At 37.3% G+C, this 13,666-nt stretch overlaps 1 protein-coding gene across 1 annotated transcript in view; it reads right to left on the bottom strand.

The window, feature by feature from the left end:
* The window catches only part of HEPH (hephaestin), a 103,974-nt gene that overhangs the window by 5,932 nt on the left and 84,376 nt on the right, over window positions 1-13,666 (bottom strand). Inside the window, 3 exon segments of the mRNA XM_037821506.1 lie at window positions 3,238-3,400; window positions 4,266-4,405; window positions 13,105-13,330. Of these exon segments, the coding sequence (XP_037677434.1) occupies window positions 3,238-3,400; window positions 4,266-4,405; window positions 13,105-13,330 (529 nt within the window).

The following is a 13,666-nucleotide window of genomic DNA, read 5'->3' as shown; positions in this document are numbered from 1 at the left end:
CAGCATACCCACCTCAATACCACCATTATTTCTAAGAAGAATGACATTTTAAAAAATCACAGGTCAACACAAAAATCAACTCAATATGGATCAAGGACCTAAATGTAAAAGCTAGAACTATCAAACTCCAAAACAAAACATAGGGAAGAATCTTCAAGACCTTGTGTTAGGTAATGGTTCCTTAGACTTTACATCCAAAGCACAAAGAATGAAAGAAAAAATAGATAATGGTACCTGCTCTGGTTTGCTAATGCTGCCAGGATGCAAAATACCAGAAATGGGTTGGCTTCACTGAAGGATGGCCATTGGCATCCGGAATACCTCTGTTAGCTCAGAAGGCATGTGGCTGGAGTCTGCTTGCTTCCAGGTTGCGTTTCAAAATAGCATTCTCCAAAATGTTGCTTTGGGGGCATTTCGTCTTCTCTTAGCTGCAGCTCCTCTTCAAAATGTCACTCTCAGTTGCTCTCCAAAATGTCACTCACAGCTGCTCTGTGTCTGGACCTGTGTGGCTCTTTTCTAAAGTACTCCAGTAATCCAGTAGAGGCCCACCCTGAATGGGCGGGGCAACTCCTCATAGAAATAATCCAATGAAAGGTCTTGCCCACAGTTGATTGAGTCACTTCTCCATAGAAACACTGAACCAATAGGTTCCAACCTAATCAACACTAATACGTCTGCCCCCACAAGACTGCATCAAAGAATATGGCTTTTTCTGGGGGACATAATATATACAAACCAGCACAGGACCCATCAAAATTAGAAGCTTTCTTGCCTCAAAGGAGTTTATCTTGAAAGTAAATGACAACCTGCATAATGGGTCAAAATATTTGGAACCCACATATCCAATAAGGGTTTATTATCCAAAATATATAAAGAAATCCTTCAACTTAACAACAAAAAGGCAAACAACCCAATTTAAAAAATGGGCAAAAGACTTGAATAGACTTCTCTAGATATACAAATAGCCAGAAAGCACATGAAAAGATGTTCAACTTCATTTGCCATCAGGGAACTGCAGATAAAAACCACATTGTGAAACCATTTCACACCCATTAGAATGGGTGCTATCTAAAAAGTGGAAAATAACAAGTGTTGGAGAGGATGGGGAGAAATAGAAACACTAATTCATTGCTGGTGGCAATGTAAAATGGTGCAGCCACTATGGGAGACTGTTTGGCAGTTCCTCAGAAAGTTAAGTATAGAAATACTATATGACCCAGCAATCCCACTACTTGGTGTATATCCAAAAGAAATGAAAACAGGGACTTGAACAGATATTTGCACACCAATGTTCATAGAGGGATGATTCACAATTCCCAAAAACTGGAAGCAACCCAAGTGTCCATCAACCAATGAATGGATAAATAAAATATGGTATATATATACAATAGAATACTATTCAGCCATAAAAAGGGATGAAATTTTGATACATGTGAAAACATGTATGAACCATAAAGACATCAAATGTAGTAAAATCAACCAGACACAAAAAGACAAATATTATATGATCTCACTGATTCGAAACAATTAGAAGTAGCAAACTCATAAGAGTCAGAATCTAAAATATGGGTTAACCAGAGGATGGGGTGGGCATAGGGAATGGAAAATCAAGGCTTGAAATGTAGAGGATTCCTATTTGGAATGATGGAAATGTTTTGGCAATGGATGGTGGTGATAGTAGCACATCATTATGAACACAATTAACAGCACAGGAATATATATCAGAATATGATTAAAATGGGAAACATTAGATTGTATATATGGTATCAGAATAAAAATGTTTTAAAATCTTTGGAACTATGCTATACAGTGAACCCTAAGTTAAACCTTGGGCTTTAAATACTAGTACAATTATAACAAATGTTATAATTAACATCTATATTATATTATATTATATTATATTATAGTATAGTATAGTATAGTATATAAACAATTGTAACAAATGTTCCACACCAAAGCAAAGTGTTGGTGGTGGGGTGGTTTATGGGTGTCCTGTATTTTATGCATGATTGTTCTGTAAACCCACAACTTCTCTAATAAAGAATAAAATTTAAAAATCATAGGTCAACCTACCAAGGAGAAAAAATATCCCTCTATTCCTATGAGCCCCACGAGGCTCTAAAGGTCATTTGGGAAGGGCGCTAATGCTGGCAGCTGGACTCAAGTCAAGAGGCTTAAGAAATGAGACTTAATCCTTTAACCCATTAATGACCCAAAGACACAGAGACCAACAAAACGTACCCTTTTACATCTTTGCGATGAGCACAGAGTGATTCTAATCAAACCTTATCACACATATTACTGTCCCAGCTATTCCCTCTTTGGGTAAAAATATAAGTAAGAATCTTTTTCCACCCCTGGTAACAACTCTGTCTGATATAAGCTGTAAGTTGAAGGACAATCTCTCTCTCTAGCCTGAGAAAGTGCTGTTCCCAGGACAGAAAGAACTGCTTTACACAACCTCCACAAAACAAATCAACTAAAGGGCAACTGTTAGAATGATAAAATATTTCTTCTCTATAAAAAAGGATGAATTGGTGGAGAAAAGGGCACTTTTAGGGCAGTGAAACTTCTGTATGATACCATGATGCTGGATACATGATATTACACGTTTGTCAAAACCAACAGAACTTTATACACAGAGAGTGAACCCTAATGTAAACTATGGCCCAATAACGTATAAACATTGTTTCATCAGTTTTAAGAAATGTACCACCCCAGTGCAAAATGTTAACAATAAGGGTAGCTATGTGTGTGAGGGGGCAGTGTATGGGAACTCTCTGAACTTTCTGTGCATTTTTTTTCTGTAAACCTAAAACTGCTCTAAAAACAAAGTTTATTTTTTTTTTAAATTAAAAGTACACATTAGTATCATACCTTGAAATATTCAGTGTTTCTAATGCATTTCTAAAAAGAATAAATTGATATATAATTTAAATTTATTTTCAAAGAAAGTAAACCTGCATTTGTCATTGATGTATAGAGCTCAACCAGTTTCAGGCTAGTCAAATCATGTGAGTGCAACAAGTGTTTAAGTGATTAGGAGAGGGGAAGGGGTAAAATGGAAGATGAAATATATTGGTTGGGGGAACACCAAGAGGGCAGCTATGCTCAGTCTTAACACCTGGTTCTTCTGGGATCAGAAGGAGCATTGTAAAGGATTTGTTGGGACCATCTGGTTTCTACAGGATAGATAAAGTGTTAAAAGATGGCCCATCTTGGGCAGTTAGGCCTTACCTGTTTGGGGCAAGACAATGAAGAGGGTCTCCATACCAGCATGGACATGGTCAGTCACATGGCAGTGCATAAGCCATGTTCCAGCATTGCTGACCACCATCTCCAAAACCTCAAAAGTCCCTGGGAACAAATCCACCACATCTGCTCGGTAGCTCTCTCCATTCTGCAAGAGATTGAGGGTGGGGTAAAGGAAGTGAAGGGTATAGAGATCATTTCAGAACTCTTAGGAACTAAAAGTCTGGAATGTCCACCTCAGGGCCATGGGACGCCAAGATTCCTAGACCACAATGTTCACCTTATCCATCTCCCCTACGAATACACCCATACAAATTGAATCAACAGAAGATGCACTGTCCTCCCACATTTTCTTAAATCTTAACACAGTAAAAGACTTCTTTCAGGGAGCTAAAAATTCATATCTCCATATTTTCAATAAGCTGAAATCTGAAGAACTTGGCTTAAGTTTTGGTTGCTCAGAAAGAGCCACAGATTTCCTTTAGAAAAGGGCTCAACTTAGCTTCCCCTCCTTGCCATCACCTTTATCAGCAATTCTAGTTCTTTAAGTATAAATGCCTCTGAATCTGTTAGATTTTCCTGAGATTAAAGCATAGTAAAAACCTACGTCTTGGTTCATGTAGCTCTTGAAAATGAAGTTCTTCATATAAGGGAGTAAAGACTTTGAGAGATTCTGAGATGCCACTCTGGTATCCCTTGGTCTAGGATCACTGCTCACTGTGTCTCAAATTCTTGATTGAGACCCAAATCTACTGATTCCTTCAATCTCTCTACCCCATAAATGAAAGAACCATTCTTTTCTTCCATATCAGAGGGAAAAGGTAAGGTATAGAGGCAAGTTATTGATTTGGGGATACAAAACCAGACTACGATTCCAAGCTCAGTGCTTCACTAAAATTCTCTGCTGTTTGAACTGCTTATCACCCTGTTCTTTGCTATACCCTTATTCCTCAGTGGCTGTCAACACTCTCCTCTACCCATCCCCGAGGGACTCAGCCCTCTTTCCAGCTCACCCGATAAAGGAAGCTCTCTGCATGGAAGTGTATAGTGTGTATGTCAATATCCTGGCCCATGGCCAGCATGTACCAGGCCACTCGTTCTCCTTCATACATGGTAAGACCATTAAGGTTGGCATAGAGCTTCCCATTGATGGCTGTAAAAGAAGAAAAGATCTCATATGTCTCTCCTTTTTGAGTCCCCATTGCCACTGCCCTTCATCTAAACCCTATCATCTCTCACAATAGAAAAAGCCTCCTATTTCATCCCTATCCCATCTGCTCCACTTCAATCTATTTTCCACAGTGGTGTTATCATGGTGATCTTCATAAATAACTAAGCTGACAATGCCATTATGCTGCTTAAAATACTTTAATAGCCACCTAGCTCCCTCCTGCTACCAAAGTCAAGTCCATGGCTTCTTAGCTCAGCCAACAAGGTCCTTCAATGTATAGCTACAAACTACCTTCCTAGACTCAGTTCCAACTATGCAACATATTTATTCTAGTAAGTGTGACCTCATCATTCCCTAAATGTGCCATGCATGTTATTTGTTTCCTTACACATGTTTCTGAGCTTCCCTTCCAGAAATCCCCCCTCTCCTTGCCCATCTTTTCAAAACCCACTCAACTATCACTTCTTCCAAGAAGACCTCCTTGGTCTCTACATACCTTCCATTCCCTGTATTCCCTTTCATCTCTGAACTCCTGCAGCATTGTCTGTGCTACCCTTTGAAATTACTCAAAATCTACATTTTCCTTTTATGTATACTTGAATGTTTGGAAGCTCACACCCTCAACTGTACTGTAGGTTCCTTGTAAGTAAATGAATGTATATACTATAGTACTATAGTTTCCTTAGAATATTAAGAACACCCAGAAAACACCTGGTCCTACAAAACAAATGATCAAAAAAGACTTGTCATAGTAAATAAAATCAGAAATGAGAGGAGAAACATTATTACTGACCCCCAAAATTAAAAGAATCATAAAAGGATACTATGAACGGTTGTTCATAGTATCTTTCACAGGTGAATTCTACCAATCATTTCAAGAAGAATTAATATCAAGCTTGCTCAAACTCTTCCAAAAAATTGAAGAGGAGGTAACACTGCCTAACTCATTTTATGAAGCCAATGTCACCCTAATACAAATACCAGATAAAAATACTGCAAGAAAAGAAAATTTCAGACCAATTTCTCTAATGATATAGACACAAAAATCTTCAACACGATATTCAACACACTAGTTATACATCATGATCAAGTGGGTTTTATCCCAGGTATGCAAGGGTGGTTCAACACAAGAAACCACATTAACAAACTGAAGGGGAAACACTACATGATCATCCCAATTGATGGAGAAAATGCATTTGGCAAAACACAGCACCCTTTCTTGATAAAATCATTTAAGAAATAGGACTAGAAGGAAACTTCCTCAACATGATAAAGAGCATATATGAAAAACCCACAGCTAACATCATACTCAATGGGAAAAGACTAAAAGCTTTCCTTTTAAGATTGGGAACAAGAAAGGAATTCCCACTGTCACCACTGTTAATCAACATTGTGCTAGAAGTTCTAATTAGAGCAGTTAGGCAAGAAAAGAAATAAAAGGTGTCTAAATTGGAAAGGAAGAAATACAACTTTCACTATTTGCAGATGACATGATCCTGTATATAGAAAGTCCCCAAAAAATGTACAACAAAGCTACTAGAGCTAATAAACGAGTTCAGCAAAGTGGCGGGATACAAAGTCAACATGCAAAACAAACAAACAAACAAAAAACTAATGTTTATATACACTAGTAATGAGCACTTTCAGGAGGAAAGCAAGAAAAAAATCCATTTACAATAGAACTAAAAGAATTAAATAATCTAGGAGTAAATTTAACCAAGGATGTAAAGAAGTAGGACACAGAAAGCTATGAAACATTCCCCAAAGAAATCAAAGAAGACTTAATTAAATGGAACGACATTCCATGTTCATGGATTGGAAGTCTAAATATTGTTAAGATGTCAATCTATCCAAATTGATTTACAGATCCAATATAATCCCAATCAAATTTCCACCAGACTATTTTGCAGGAATGGAAAATCCAATTATCAAATTTATTTGAAAGGGCAAGGGGCCCTTCCAAATAAGGGGCCAAAAACATCTTGAAGAAGAACAATGTGGAGGACCACATTTCCTGACTTTAAAGTATATTACAAAGCCACAGTGGTCAAAACACCATGGTACTGACATTACCAACAAGGTGATGTAAGACATCCACTGAAAAAACCTCCTCAGAGATTCGGTGAATAAAAGTACAAATCCCACTTGCTTAAAACTCTAGAGTATGGCAGAGACTAGAGAAGGACTCCATAAATGCTGAAGCAAAGAAAAAGAAAAATACAAGGTAGGAAATTGATGTCCTGAAACACTGACCCAATCCCTCCACTCATTCAATCCTGGGCAGCTTGGGAGTCCCTCAGAGACAGAAAAGCTGGGATCCCTCCCTCCCACTACAGTCACAGTTTTTAGAGCCACTCACAGGAGTGTGCTAGAATCTCATGCATATCAAGTCACCAGGTCCCACATCCGCAGAGTCCCAGCGTGGAACACAAGCTGCTTGGGAGTGCTGCACGCATAAGGGCCCCTGGGGGTGGGGGTTTGAAGCAGCACATGGAAAGTGGTCCACTCATTCAATCCAGTTTGTTTGCTGGACTACCTAAATGCAAAACACTTTTCTGGAGTGACTCACCTTTCTTGATTAACCTAAGCTGATACCCTAACAGGGAAGAAACCAAAGGCAGAAAACAGTCAGGGAGAGATAAAAAGGAGAGGATTTAAATTAAACTTCTGTAAGACATGAGGTTCCTAAAACTGAAAAATGCAAGGAAAATGGCCACTGTGTTAGGGAGAGAATTTTTTAAAAAATCATAAGAGCAGGGGAAAAAGTTCTGCACAAAAACAAACAGAACAGATCAAGATTCCTGGAGAACAGAGGAAAGGAAGCTTTCTCCTGGAAGTGAAACAATTACACAAAAATACAACCTCAAAATTTATATAGAATATCCAGAACAAGAATCAGATGAACAAGAGCCAAAAAAAATCTGATTACTCAAACAGGGGTTATTCTAAAAGTTAAGAATAAGGTGAACTAAGTATCACAGAAGAACTTCAGAGGAGACAAAGAATTTGGAACAACTTATCAAAGAAGTTCAAACAAATATCCTAAATCAATTCAAGGAGATGAAGTATGGCTAAAGAGATAAAGAATATGAGGAAGATACTGCACATGCAGAAAGAAAAATTTGAAAGCATAAATATAACAGAAATTATGGGGTAAAAGGCACAAAAGAACAAATAAAAATACACTGGAGGCATACAACAGCAGATCTGAACAGGAAAAATAAATAATCAGTGAGCTAGAAGACAGGACAATCAAAATCTTACAGACAGAAGAACAGACAGAGTAAAGAATAGAAAAAATTGAGCAGTGTCCTAGAGATTTGAGTGACAGTATGAAGCACACAAACATATGCATCATGGGTGTCACAGAAGAAGAGAAGGGAAAAGGAGCAGAAAGAATATTTGAGGAAATAAATAAACAGATCCAAGTAGTGCAGTGTACTCCAAACAGAATAAATCCTAATAGACAAGATACATACTAATCAGAATGCTAAATGCCAAAGATAAAGAGAGAATTCTCAAAGCAGTAAGAGAAAAGTGATCCATCACATACAAGGGATCCTCATTAAGACTAAGTGCTGCTTTCGCATCAGAAATCTAAAGGTGAAAGGCAGTAGTATGATATATTTAAGGTACTGAAAGGGAAAAACAGCCAGCCCAAAATTCTTTATCTGGTAAAACTGTCCTCCAAAAATGAGGGAGAGTTTGAAATATTCGCAGATAAACAGAAACTGGGAGAGTTCATCAAAAAGAGATATGTTTAACAGAAACTGGGAGAGTTCATCAAAAAGAGATCTGCTTTACAAGAATTACAAAAGGGAGTTCTGCAGTTTGAAAGGAAAAGACGGGAGGGAGTGGCTTTGAATAGTGTGGAGAAATGAAGATTATAACTAAGGGTAAGTAAAAGGGTAAAAACAGAGACCAAAAAAAAAAAAAAAAAAAGACATGACATATGAAAACCAAAAGACAAAATGGCTGAAGTATGTACTGCCTTTACAGTAATAACGCTGAATATTAATGGATTAAACACCCCAATCAAAAGACACAGATTGGCAGAATGGATAAAAAACAATATGGTCCATCTATGTGCTGTATACAAGAGACTCACTTTAAATTCAAGGACACAAATAGTTTGAAAGTGAAATGTTGGAAAGGATATTCCAGGCAAAAATTAACCAAAAAAGAGATGGGGTAGATATACTAATATTGGGCACAATAGACTTCAAATGAAAAAAAATTATAAAAGACAAAGAAGGACACTGTATGTTAATAAAAGGGGCAATGCACCAAGAAGAAATAAAAATAATAAATGTTTACGCACCTAATCACGGTGCCTCAAAATACACAGGTCAAACACTGGTAAAAATGAAGGGAGAAATAGGCATCTCTACAACAAGAGTTGGAGACTTCAGTACACCGTTCTCATCAACAGCTAGCACATCTATATTGAAGATCAATAAGGAAACAGAGAACTTGAATAACATGATGCATTAACTAGACCTAGCAGACATATATAAAATATTGCACACCAAAACAACAGGATATACATTTTTCTCAAGTGCTGCTGGATCAATCTCCAGGATAGACCACATGTTGGGTGACAAAACAAGTCTTAATAAATTTTAAAATATTGAAAATATACAAAGCACTTTGTATGACTATTATGGAATGAAGCTGGAAATCCATAACAGGCAGATAACTGGAAAATTCACAAATTTATGGAAGTTAAATAACACACTCAAACAATCAGTGGGTCAAAGAAATTGCTACAAGGGAAATCGATAAATATCTTGAGAGGAATGAAAAGAAGAACACAACGTATCAAAATTTATGGGATGCAATGAAGGCAGTGTTGAAAGATAAATTTATGCTTACATTAAAAAAGAAGAAAGAGCTAAAAGCAAGGACCTAACTGCCAAGTCGACTCAACTGGGAAAGAATAGACTCCAACAAATAGTGCTGGGAGAGCTGGACATACATATACAAAAGAATGCAAGAGGACCCCAATCTCACACCTTATACAAAAATTAACTCAAAATGGATCAAATACCTAAATGTAAGAATCAGGGCTATAAAACTTATAGAATAAAATGTAGGGAAACATCTTGATTTTGCAGTAGGCAAAAGTTTCTTAGACTTTACACCCAAAGCACAAGCAACAAAAGAAAAAATAGATAAATGGGATCTCCTCAAAATTAAAAACTTCTGTGCATCAAAGGACTTTGTCACAAAAGTGAAAAGACAATCTACTCAATGTGAGAAAATATTCAGAAACCACATAACCAATAAGGGCTTATTATCCAGAATGTATAAAGAAATCCTACAACTCAAGAATAAAATGACAACTCAATTAAAAAGTGAGGAAAATACTTGACTAGACATTTCTTCAGAGGAAGTACAAATGGCTACAAAGCACATGAAAAGATCCTCAACACCACTAGCTATTAGGGAAATGCAAATCAAAACCACAATGAGATATCATTTCACACCTACACATGTAAAAAACAAAACAGACAACTACAAGTGTTGGAGAGGATATGGAGAAAGAGGAATGTCAAATGTTGCAGCCACTTTGGAAGATAGATTGGTGCTTCCCAGGAAGCTAAGTATAGAACCGACATATTATCTGGCAATCCAGATACATACCCAGGAATATATATATTTCCCCTCACTGAAAGCAGAGACTCAAACAGACATTTGCATTCTGATGTTCATAGTGGCATTATTCACAATTGCCGAAAGATGGAAGCAACCAGAATGTCCATTAACTGGGATGAACGGATAAACAAAATTTGGTACATCCATATGATGGAATATTATTCAGCTGTAAGAAGGAATGAAGTCCTGATGTATGTGACAACATAGGTGAACCTTGAAGTTTAGTGAAATAAGGCAGACACTGAAGGACGAATATTGTATGAACTTACTGATATGAATTAATTATAATAAGCAAACTCATAGAGTTAGAATCTAGAATATAGCTTACCAGGGGATAAAATGGGGAAAAAGAATGGATAGCTGATGCTTAATTTGTGCAGAATTTCTATTTAGGTTGATTTGCAATGTTTGGAAATGGATGTTGGTCATGGTAGCATTACTGTGAGTGTCATTAACAGCGCTGAACTATGTGAATGTCATTGAAGGGGAAGTTTTGGGTCGTTACTAGAAGGAAAGTTAGAAGAAAAAACATGACACTGTATAACATAGTGAACCCTGTTGTGGATGATAAAGTGTGGTTAATAGTACAAATATAAGGATGTTCTTTCATGAATTATAACAAATGTATGACACTATTACAAGGTGTTAATAATATGGTGCTATATAGTCCTAAGGTAAACTATGGACTATACTTAACAGTAGTATTTTAATATCCTTGCATCAATTGTAACAAAGGTACCACTCTAATGCAAAGTGTCAACTATAGGGGGCATATGGGAATTTTGTGTTTTTTACATGACTTTTCTGTAAACCTACAACTTCTCTAATTAAAAAATATATCTATGTAATAATTTAAAAACATTATTCTAAGTGAAAGAAACCAGACACACAAAGTACCATATATTGTATGAGTCTATTATATAAAATGTAAATATAAATAAATTTATAGAGATGGAATTTGATTGGTGGTTATGTAAGGCTGGGAAAGAATAGAGATATTGAGAGGTGACTCCTGAGGGGGTTGGGGTTTTTCTTTTATGCAGTAACGAAAATGTTCTAAAATTGAGTGTGGTGATGACTCACTCTGTGATTATATAAAAAATCATTGACTGTACACTTTGAATGGATTGTATGGGATGTGAATACATCTCAGTAAAACTTATTTAAAAAGACATCATATTCTGGAAATTACAATGATATTAATGCATGGATCTCACCACCTTCCCCTTCTCAGACCACATTCTATGCTCCAAAACACCAAACTACTCATTACCATGTTCTTCACACTGTGAGGACTTTGCCCAGGATATGTTCCCCTCACTCCTCATGTTCTCATCGATGGGAGGAAATTTCCACTAACTTCTCAAGAGGGGAAATAATGGAAGGAATATTCCCACCATCTTGTAAATTTTCAAAAAGGAACTAAACATGCGCAACTCAGCCCCTTCTGAATTTTTTCACTCCAGGATTAGCCTGAACACAGAGAGGGATGCAAATTGATTTATTCTTCCATTGTGGGGAAGATTCTATCCATGCAAGGGGGGAGGCCTATTGTTGTCTATGCATGTCAAAACAGGATGAAACAATCTATCTATTACAGGGAGAATAGCAGCTAGCCCATTTAGTTGAAGAACTAAATCCAGTTTCCCAATTAGCCAATTAGCATTCTCAGTAATAAAGTTAACATTTAATCTCAAGAATCTGTCTCTTCTCTTTCTCAGTTGGCTCAGAACCCCAGAAAGACAGTAGGGATATTATTTATTTGTTCCCCTCAGACCCCAACCTTATTTAACTTTTATTTCTGGTGTCATCATTAGGAAAGTGTTCACAAAATTTCTTTTATGTGGATAGGTAGGTGGGTTGATACCTGAAAAGATTGGATGGATGAATACATGAACAAACAGAACGAAATGGGCATTAGCCAAACCCCTCCATCAGCAGAGGACTTGTGTGCTCATTTACTTTTTATCCTGAGCCATTTAGTTCTCTGATTTTACAGAAGCTAAAAAGTTCACCTTGCAAAGTTTGTCAGTTAATCACCCATGTTTCCATGAAGTGGAATTAGCTAAAATCTGTGAGACAATGAGATACTACTTTTGGATTCCATTAGAGTCACTATCAAAGCTGAACTTAATGCTAAGTTCAAAGAAATCTTGGGATAGAAGGGATGGTAAGAGGTCCATTTGCACATTCCATTGTACTGAAGTTCTCCCTCATATTTGACACTTTGTCTTGTTTTTGAAAAGCTACAGAACTCCAGAACAAAGGAAGGCTTGTATGTACAAATTCCCTCTGAAATTCATTCAAGCATCAAAAAGTTCTTCTTTGTATCTAAAAATAAACCAAGTATGCTACAGCCTGAGATCTTTCCTCCAAATATTCCATCTTTAAATTGAAACTTTGTTTTAAAAAAGACTTAAAGACAAGCTTTCTTTTATCTATCTATATTGGGATTCATTGAGAAAGAGATCCTGGATCTAGAGCAGTGAAGAAATATGATGATAATGAGAGACTAAACTCAGAATTGAAGCAGATAGATTGAAGCACATGGACCAGGTAGATTGTGGCTCATAAATGCCCATCTTGCCTTCTATATTATGTTAATATTTGCTGGTGTCACCACAGCAAATTTACAGAATCATCTTCCTGTTTTCTGGGCATCTGATCTAATGTGGACCACATATCTACTCTATGTATGTAAATGTGCAATAATAGGAAACACTCATCCAAAAGTTGGGACTTCATAAAGGCTGTTATGAGAAGAACTTTTCACAGAAAACATGCCCTAGTAACCGGGCAGCTTGCCTCAGCCAAATATGGATATGTATGTTTCTAGAGAGAACTAGCCCCCTGAGGAGTTCTTACTAGGACCTGTGAAGAGGATAAATACATTGTAGTATTAGTTTACCCCTATTCCACCTTCCCTCTCCCTCAGGAACTGTGCTTTCTTAGGTAATGATGGACCTATCAGTCCTAACTATTGGGGACTTCTTTGGAAGAGGGGTAGGTTCTAGTCTACAGACCATGCATTTTATTGCTCTCCAAGAAAGTCTCATCCTGTAGGTTGACACGGCCCGGCTCCTGAGGTCCATGGGTTGCCACATTCTCTTCCAGATACCATGACTGATTCTCATCAAAGATCAAAAACAACAAGGAGAATTCCCGGTCCATGTCATTCCGTCCTCCATGAGGCCCCAGAATGCCCCTTCGGCAGATGACTAAGGGCCCAACGAGGCCACTATACATGTCCTGAGGAAGGGGAAAAGGGGAAGAGAAAGAGATAGGGTTTTTCTGTAGGTGGTAGTGCTCTTCAGGGAGCCAGACTCACATCTGAGCCCACTGAATTCCTCTGCACATCCTCATAACATTTATAAGCATCTCCACTATGGTTATCTCCACTATGTTATCTAAATTCATTCTCACAACCATTATGGGACATAGGCAAGATGAGCTATCTAAACTATGCTTTTCATTTACCTTCAAACTCATCAAGTACTTTCACAACCTGGTGCCTTTTTTCATGCTGTTTCCTCTGCCTGTAATGCACTACGCTTTACCCTATCCCTTATCTTCCTTGCATTCTGT

This window comes from Choloepus didactylus, chromosome X (assembly GCF_015220235.1).
Source record: "Choloepus didactylus isolate mChoDid1 chromosome X, mChoDid1.pri, whole genome shotgun sequence".
In the NCBI taxonomy this organism is placed as follows: Eukaryota; Metazoa; Chordata; class Mammalia; order Pilosa; family Megalonychidae; genus Choloepus; species Choloepus didactylus.
The sequence above is the reverse complement of the archived record's forward strand: the minus strand, read 5'-3'. Positions and strand labels throughout refer to the sequence as shown.